The sequence below is a fragment of the Mus pahari genome, chromosome 2 (assembly GCF_900095145.1).
Source record: "Mus pahari chromosome 2, PAHARI_EIJ_v1.1, whole genome shotgun sequence".
NCBI lineage: Eukaryota > Metazoa > Chordata > Mammalia > Rodentia > Muridae > Mus > Mus pahari.
In genome coordinates, this window is record NC_034591.1 from 139,994,855 (window position 1) to 140,003,826 (window position 8,972).

Sequence of the window (8,972 nt, forward strand, 5' to 3'; positions counted from 1 at the left end):
AACCATACAAAAGAAGTTGAGGTGCCCTGGCACCCCTGCCAAAAAGAGTGCCCACGACTCTGCTGGTCTGATTTGGCAGTCTTTTTGTCTTTTTTTTTTTTTTTTTTTTTTTTTTTTTTGGTTTTTGGTTTTTTTTTGAGACAGGATTTCTCTGTGTAGCCCTGGTTGTCCTGAAACTCACTTTGGAGACCAGGCTGGCCTCAAACTCAGAAATCCTCCTGCCTCTGCCTCCCAAGTGCTGGGATTAAAGGCGTGCGCCACCATTGCCCAGCCTGAGTTGGCAGTCTTTACGTCACCCTCACGAAGGACTCTGGAGTAATGAGATGGCCCACCAATATCTATTTACATGGTGGGAACAGTAAGTACCCCACTAGCTCAAAAATACCATACGACACTCTGCTGATTTGGGGGGCACCCACTCTTACAAACTGAACACTGTACGCTCCATCTCCCATGATCTTCACAATAATTCCTGAGAATACAGACTGTTTGGCAGATATGGACACTATCACTCAGGGTTGAGACAATGGCTCGAATTCATACATCTTAGTAATTTGTCCCAGGAATTAGAACTATTAATTAATAATTAATTAATTCGGAACTAAATGCCTTCCCCAGAGGATGGTTAAATAAATGATACTTCAGTCTTGTGTGGTGGCTAATCTCAGCCAGGCCTCGGGAGGTTGAAGAAAGGTTTGAGAGTTCAAGGCTAGTTTGGGCTACAAAGCTCACCTGACACCTCAGTGAGTAAACACTTTCAACCTGGTGACCTTAGCTCAATCGCCAGGACCCTTGTGGAAACAAACTCCCACAAGTTGTCTCCTGACAACCCCTACCCCATGTGACTTTTTTGTTCCGTTTTCTATTTTTATTTTGTTGTTGTTTGTTTGTTTTGTTTTTCCAGACAGGGTTTCTCTGTGTAGCCCTGGCTGTCTTGGAACTGGCTTTGTAGACCAGGTTGGCCTTGAACTCGGGGCTCCCTCCACCCGAGAGGTGGAGCTCGAAGTTCGAGCCCCGTATGTACACTCTGCAATGCTGTCTCTAGAAAGCTCCTTCAGCATGAATGTGGGCTCTGTTTTTTCCTTCCCTCCTCTCTCCTCCCTCCCTCTTCATTCATGCTGGAGACAGATCCCAAGGGCTCGCACATATTAGGGAGACTGTATGTCAGAACTACACCGTCTCCATGCCTCCCGGTCCGGTCTCTGTCTTACGTCCTTTTCCTATTGCTGATAAAACACCCGACAAAGGCAACCTAAGAGAGGGAGTTTTGAGGGTCCAGGGTCCAGTCAGTCCATCAGGGCTCAAAACCCAAGGCAACAGGAGTTAAAGCATTCAATGCACCACCAGGAGGCAGAGTATGGTGAACTGATCCTTGCGCTCTGCTGGGGTCTTGTTTTGTGTTTTTTGTTTTTGTTTTATGTTTTTTTTAGTTTTTGGATTTTTTTTCCTGTTTATTCCCACAGTGGGTTGGTTCCTCCACCAGAATCTAATCAAGAGAAGCCCTCACAGTCATGCCCAGAGGCTAAAGTCTCCCCAGTTCCCTGGGGCCTATCTCCAAGGTGGTTTCAGTTCCTGTCAAACTGATCACAAGAGGAGATTCCTCTTTCAGTTCCCTGGGTGCAGGGGCAGCTCCATAATCCATTTCTCCATTCTTCTCACAACTGAACAGACTTGGAGGAGTAGCTTACTCAGATTCTCTCCCTCTCCTTCTCCCTCTCCTTCTCCCTCTCCTTCTCCCTCTCTCTCTGCCCTTTCCCCCTCCCCTCCCCCTTCCTCTCCCTGCCCACGCCCCCGTGTGTATGTATGTGTGTGTGTGTACACGCGAGTGCGCACGTGCATTTCTCTCCTTCCACTGTGTGGGGCTCAGGGATCGAATGGATCGAATCCAGGCCACCAGACTTGGTGACAATGCCCCTACCTGCTTATGGGTCTCACCCCCTGTCACCCTTTCTTTCTCCCCTTCACACCTTAGTTCCCTTTGCTGGTCTTGACCTCAGACTATTGTCTGGTGTTGCCCTAAGTATCTAAGTACCTAAGCTCTGCTTCCCCGTTTCTGCATCCATTCTGACTTCCCCTAACTAGCTCTGTCATCACCACAGACGAGATGCCCAGTCCAGCCTTCTGCTCTCCTCTAGGCTTGTGTTTCCCGTAGCCCTAGGAATAATTAGCTGCCAGAGTAAACTGTTCAAAGTAATACGTATCGCCTCTCTCCTAAAATAAGCACTGCTTCTTGCCTTCCTTTGGTTCTGATGAAGAAAATCATGACGAAATTGTCTATGATGCCCTGTAATTTGAAAACACAATTCAAAAGAGAGTAGGGTATCTAAGAGAATGGGCAAATCTGAGACAAACTGGTGGAGGAGAGCGGTGTTGGACTAAGTCTTAAAAGCCTGGATAGAGAATGTAGCTCAGTGGTAGAGAACTTGACTAGAAGACATGAGGTCTTGGGGTCAGCCTCTATCCCACCACCACCAAAAGTGAGTGTGATGGGGTGCGAGTGGGGTGTGACCTAAGTTTAACCCTCACAAAGGCAGAAGTTGAGAACTGAGCTCAATAAGTTATCCTCTGAACATACACACTCACTGGAGGGAGGGATAATAATAAGTAATTTTTTCTTTTTTCTTTTTCTTTTTCCTTTTTTTTTTTTTTTTTGGTTTTTCAAGACCCTAGTTTTTCTGTGTAACCCTGGCTGTCTTGGAACTCACTCTGTAGACCAGTCTGGCCTCAAACTCAAGAGTTCACTTGCCTCTGCCTAACTGCTCTGATTAAAGGCTTGCACCATCACCACCTAGCATAAATAATAATTTTTTAAAGATTTATTTTTTTCTTTTGTATGTATGAGCATTTTGACAGCATGTATATCTATACACAATGTGTGTACCCGGTACCCATGTAAACCAAAGGAGGTATCATTTCCCCTAGCACAGGTGTTACCAATGGTTGGGAGCCTCTCTCAGTGAGTGCTGGGAACCAAACCCAGGTCCCCGGCAGGAGAATATGCTCTTATCTACTCAGCTTTCTCTCCAGCCCATAATAAATAAAATTATTTTTAAGAAGGAAAATATACGCTGGCTGGGGGCGTGGCTCATGGTAGAGCATTTGCTTCTTTTCAGTTTCTTTTTTTTTTAAATATTTATTTATTGTTATATGTAAGTACACTGTAACTGTCTGCAGACACACCAGAAGAGGGCGTCAGATCTCATTATGGATGGTTGTGTACCACCATGTGATTACTGGGACTCGAACTAAGGAAGAGCAGTCAGTGCTCTTAACCACTGAGCCATCTCACCGGCCCCTCTTTTCAGTTTCTAACATGGGAAGAAATAAAGTTCTCAAGTGTGTGTGTGTGTGTGTGTGTGTGTGTGTGCGCGCGCACACACTATCTATGCACATGAGTGTGTAAGTGCCTAAAGGAGGGCATCAGATATTCTGCTATGTAACTCTCCACCTTATTTCTTTAAGACAAGGTTTCTCACTAACCCTGGAGTTGGTATGGTGGTGAGCACCCCCCCTCCTCGAGATCCTCCTGGCTCTGCCCTGTACAACAGGTGGATCACTCTATTCCAGATTTCCACATGGGTGATGAAGTCTCCAACTCATGTCTTCAGGCTGTAAGAACTCTCACACACTGACCAGCTCCCCGGCAACAAGGAAAAAAAAAAAGGTTTAAGTACAGAAAGATGGATGGGGGGGGAAGGAGGTTCAGGAAGGGGAGATGACACCAGAAAGTAGCTCAAGGAAAGCTGTCAAGAGACATCAGGGCGTGGAGCTTTCCAACTGGGGTGCAAAGAAAGCAGAATGTCCAGTGGGCGCTCCTAGGCTTGGTCACTCACAGGGGATGACACATGCCAGTCTGCACCACAACAGCAGAAAGAGAGACCCAAGAAGAAAGACAAGAAAGAGAATGGCCGCCGGACAGTGGTGGTGCACGCCTTTAATCCCAGCACTCGGGAGGCAGAGGCAGGCGGATCTCTGAGTTTGAGGCCAGCCTGGTCTACAAAGTGAGTTCCAGGACAGCCAGGGCTACACAGAGAAACCCTGTCCTGGAAAAAAAAAAAAAAAAGAAGAAGAAGATTAGAAATATTTAGAAAGTTTTTACACAGGTAAGGAAAATAAATCCCAGTTAAAAGAACATTGTCATATTTTTAAACTATCGAATGAAGAAGGAAAAGGAGGAGGAGGAGGAGGAGGAGGAGGAGGAGAAGGAGGAGGAGAAGGAGAAGGAGAAGGAGAAGGAGAAGGAGAAGGAGAAGGAGAAGGAGAAGGAGAAGGAGAAGAAGAAGAAGAAGAAGAAGAAGAAGAAGAAGAAGAAGAAGAAGAAGAAGAAGAAGAAGAAGAAGAAGAAGAAGAAGAAGAAGAAGAAGAAGAAGAAGAAGAAGAAGAAGAAGAAGAAGAAGAAGAAGAAGAAACTGAGGCTAAGAAGGTGGGTCAGTGGGTAAACTGCTCACCACAAATTTGTGAGGGAGGCAAAGACGACAAGATGTGTAGTAGCCCATGCGCCAGCAATCCTGGCATATACAGTGATAAACATCATGAGACCCTGCCTCAAATAAGGTGGAAGATGAGGACCAACACGTGAGGGTGACCTCTGACCTCCATTGTTTGTTGTGGCATGAATGTTCCTGCACTCACAAACAAATGCACACACAGGATTAAGCAAAACCTTCAATGCTGGCTGTGATGCTGGGGGCAGCAGTACACGGTCATGTCGACTAGAGTCATGCAGACAGGCTTCTAAAATCCAGTGTGTGCTCACTAGGAATGCCACTCCGTTGACAGAATGCCTGCTCAGGATGCACAAAATCTTAACTTTGACCCACCCTCACCCCTGCACCAGGAAAGGCGGGCATGCCTAGAATTCTCAGACAAAAGAGAATCCAGAGTTCTAGATCATGTCTGCTACATAGTGAGTTCAAGGCCAGCCTAGGCTGTAACCTGTTTCAAAAAATAAGTAAACAAAACTGCAGATGTAGCTCAGTTGGTGGAGCCCTTTCATGGGATGCTGAACAAGGACCTCAACAGCACATACGGCAGCATAGGCCAGACAGTGTGCTCGTTCATACACGTCTGTAACACCTGTTCTAGGAAGGTATCAGAAACAGAAGGCTCAGGAGGCCGAGGTCATCCTCAGCTACACCGCTGAACTTGAGGCCAGCCTGCTACAAGAGACCCTGTGTCTTGTAAACAAAGTAAATGTGTAAGTAAACTAAGTTTAGCAGCCTTTAATTTATAAAACTTTAAATTTGAAGTCATCATCTTAGCTGGGTGTGGCTTTAATCATTTGGGAGGCAGAGGCAGGCAGATATGTGTGAGTTCAAGGACAGCCTGCTCTCAGCAGCAAGTTCTAGGATAACCAGGGCCACAAAGAGAGACCCTGTCTCAAAAGCAACAGCAACAATCATGAAATGACTTCAGGGCTGGTGTGATGGCCCAGCGAGTACTTCCACAGGAGCCTGACTACCTGAGTTCAGTCCCTAAAGTTGTCCTCTGACCTCAACACACACACACAGTAACCCTCATACGTGTGCATATACAAGCACACACAAACACGAATTATTATAATGGTGATAACAAGTAGGCATGAAGTCTTGTGGCCGGGCCTCAGATGCTTCTCTGGGAAGACTAGAGGCTGAACTGGGGCTGCATTTAGTTGCATTGCTTTGCTTTGCTTTGCTTTGCTTTGCTTTGCTTTGCTTTGCTTTGCTTTGCTTTTTCTTTTTCTTTTTCTTTTTCTTTTTCTTTTTTTTTCTTTTTTAGATTTATGTATTTATTATATATAAGAACATTGTAGCTGTCTTCAGACACACCAGAAGAGGGCATCAGATCCCATTACAGATGGTTGTGAGCCACCATGTGGTTGCTGGGAATTGAACTTAGGACCTCTAGAAAAGCAGTCAGTGCTCTTAATCCCTGAGCCATCTCTCCAGCCCAGTGTTTCTCAAACTTCAGCCATTCAAACAGTGCACATAGTGTAGCCAAATCTATCTGCTTTATACAACATCTTAGAATGTGTTCATTTTTAAGAGTAAGTAAATGTAATTTTGAGACAGTCTTGGTGCACGACCTCAGAACTTTTATCTTCTTGCCTTAGCTTCTTAATGCTAGGATCTTAGGACATGTACTGGTGTGTGTGTGTGTGTGTGTGTGTGTGTAGGTTTTTACTTGTTTGTTTGTTTTTCAAGACAGGGTTTCTCTACATAGCTCTGGCTGTCACAGAACTCACTCTGTAGAATAGGTTGGTCTTAGACTCACAGAGATCTGCCTGCCTCTGCCTCCTGAGTGCTGGGATTAAAAATGTACACTACCACCACTTGGCTTTGTTTGTTTGTTTGTTTGTTTGTTTGTTTTTTCTGGGGAATCAGACCAGAGCCCTTACATGTTCTAGTCAAGTACTCTAGATCATTAGCTGTTGCTCTTCACAGGCATAAACAATGCATCCTGTCATCTCCACGGTCTGTAGTACTAAGACTCTTGAGATCATATATTTTATACAGTAAGTTTTGCAATGTCCATTAAAGTCATAAATATTAAAAGAATAAAATTAAGATTCTAGAGCCAAGTGTCATCAGCAGTTAGAAAAAGGGAATCTCAGAAAAGAGGGCCACTGAGATTGTATGGACCCTAGCCATCATGGGACTTTGGACTTCTAGGAATAGGGTTCATTCAACTCGCTGTTTCCCTCCCTGGGTTGGGGGGGAGGGTGCAGGACAGGCAATCCTACCTTTAATCAATACACCATTGTTCTGACGTCCCAGAATCTTTCTCTGGTCAGAGAGCTTCCAGTTGAAGACTGTAATCTTCTTCTGGGAGCTCTCACAGGGCAGTTCAGCTGATGCCCCTTCTTTCCCCAGCACCACGGTCTTCCCTTGAGTGACAGCTAGGAGTTGTGCTGCACAGAAAAAGAAGGTCATGTTTCAGATGTTAACAGCTGTCTCCCTGTGTCCCATCCTTTGTGGTTTCCCCTTTGCCCCTCCTCCTGCACCATCTGCCACTGGTCCCCAAGTCAGAAAACTTACACAGCTGCAGCAGCAACAGCAGCAAGTGCCTAAGAGAGATGTCTCGGCACATGGCAGTCTCGTTGAGTCGATGGGAATCTGAGCCTACAAAAATGTCAGGGGCGGAGGGAGATAGAAATCATCAGTCTTCAGGTATGCCTTGGGCCTGGGGCACCCAAGAATGCTCTCTCTTCCTCCGGACCTTTATAAGCAACCCAGAGAACTTTATCTGCATACACTAAAGCGGGTGCCCTGCAGTAATGCACCCCAAAGGTCCAGCCCAACTAACCTGTGATGTTGGTAGCTGAAGAGCAATTTAAACATCCTGAGCAATAGCAGCAGTGTGTGACATAGACCCAGAAATAAGTGTATTCATGGGTGTCAGAGACAAACTACAGTTTTAGGTACTCACATACACCGTTATTGTCTCCTACCCTGGCACAGAGGCACATGTGTACACTCTTCGTAGCTGGGGGACCAAGGCAGGAGGACCATGAGTCCAAAGCCAGCAAGGACTGTACTGTGAAACCCTATCTCAAAAATAAAACTAAAGGGTCTAGAGAGTTGACTCAGTAGTTGCGAGCATTTGTTCCTCCTGTGGAGGACCCAGGTTCGATTCCCAGATCCCATATGAGCATGTCTGTAATTCCAGTACTGTGGATCCAATGTCCTCTACTGACCTCAGCAGGCTCCAGCCAACCACAAGGTACGTGTACATACATGCAGGCAAACGCCCATACACACATTTTTTTTCTTTTTTAATCAAAAAGACAGTTCAAGACCAGCCTCAACTATACAGTAAGCTCAAGGCTAACCTGAGTTACATGAGACCCTGTCTCAAGGATGGGGAGAAGGACCCACTTGCCTTTTAATAAGATTATAGCCAGGTGGTGGTGGCACACATCTTTTTAGGGTGGTGGTGGTATGTTATCTGTCACTGCACTGGCAGCATCCCACAGTGTCTGGCAAGAATTGATTGTGCAGTCGGGCGTGGTGGCGCACGCCTTTATTCCCAGCACTCGGGAGGCAGAGGCAGGCGGATTTCTGAGTTTGAGGCCAGCCTGGTGTACAGAGTGAGTTCCAGGACAGCCAGGACTGTTCAGAGAAACCCTGTCTCAAAAAAGAAAGAAAGAAAAAGAAAGAAAGAAATACCTAATTCTAAACTGGAGAGATAATCAGAAGATAAAGTGTTTACCATGCAAATGATCTCTGGAGCAAGCTGGTATGGATACACACACACACACACACACACACACACGCGCACGCACAAACATGCTAACTGGACATATGTACTCACACACAAATATGCTATCTCAAACATACATACTCACATACACTCAAATCTAGCTTTAAGAGACAATATTATGGCCAGGTGTGGTGGCGCACGCCTTTAATCCCAGCACTCAGGAGGCAGAGGCAGGTGGATTTCTGAGTCCGAGGCCAGCCCGGTCTACAGAGTGAGTTCCAGGACAGACAGAGATACACAGAGAAACACAGACACAAAAAAAAAAAAAAAAAAAAAAAAAAAAAAAAAAAAAAAAAAAGAGAGAGAGAGAGAGACAATATTATGAATGGGTTTTGTTGTTTTGTTAATTATTTGAATCTTTGGACAAGTAGTTCATAAAGAAACTATTAGACTCCATATAGAGAAACATCTCTTGTTAGTTTAGATGTCTGTTCTGGTTAGACTTAGACTGTTTATGTATAAACAGGAGCTGAAACAAGGGCTCAGCCCTTAAGAGCACTGGCTGCTCTTCCAGAGGATCTGGGCTCAGTCCTTAGCATTTACTGGTGGTCTATCTGGAACTTAGTCCCAGGGTATGCATGTGACAAATAGACCCACATGGAGACAAAACATCCATACACATAAATAAATAAATAAACAAAAATTAAAGTATAAGCATAGACTGACATTTCATGTAAATAAAAATCTCTCTCTCATACACACACACAGAGAGAGAGAGAGAGAGAGAGAGA

At 45.2% G+C, this 8,972-nt stretch overlaps 1 protein-coding gene across 1 annotated transcript in view; it reads right to left on the reverse strand.

The window, feature by feature from the left end:
• Nucleotides 1-8,972, reverse strand: part of Cd4 (CD4 molecule) — a 24,251-nt gene that overhangs the window by 7,714 nt on the left and 7,565 nt on the right. The window contains exons 2-3 of the mRNA XM_021191535.2: nt 7,017-7,100; nt 6,722-6,889 (exon numbers count right to left, since the gene is read on the reverse strand). Coding sequence (XP_021047194.1) covers nt 6,722-6,889; nt 7,017-7,068 — 220 coding nt within the window. The 5' untranslated portion in view covers nt 7,069-7,100. The remainder of the gene's footprint in view (nt 1-6,721; nt 6,890-7,016; nt 7,101-8,972) is intronic.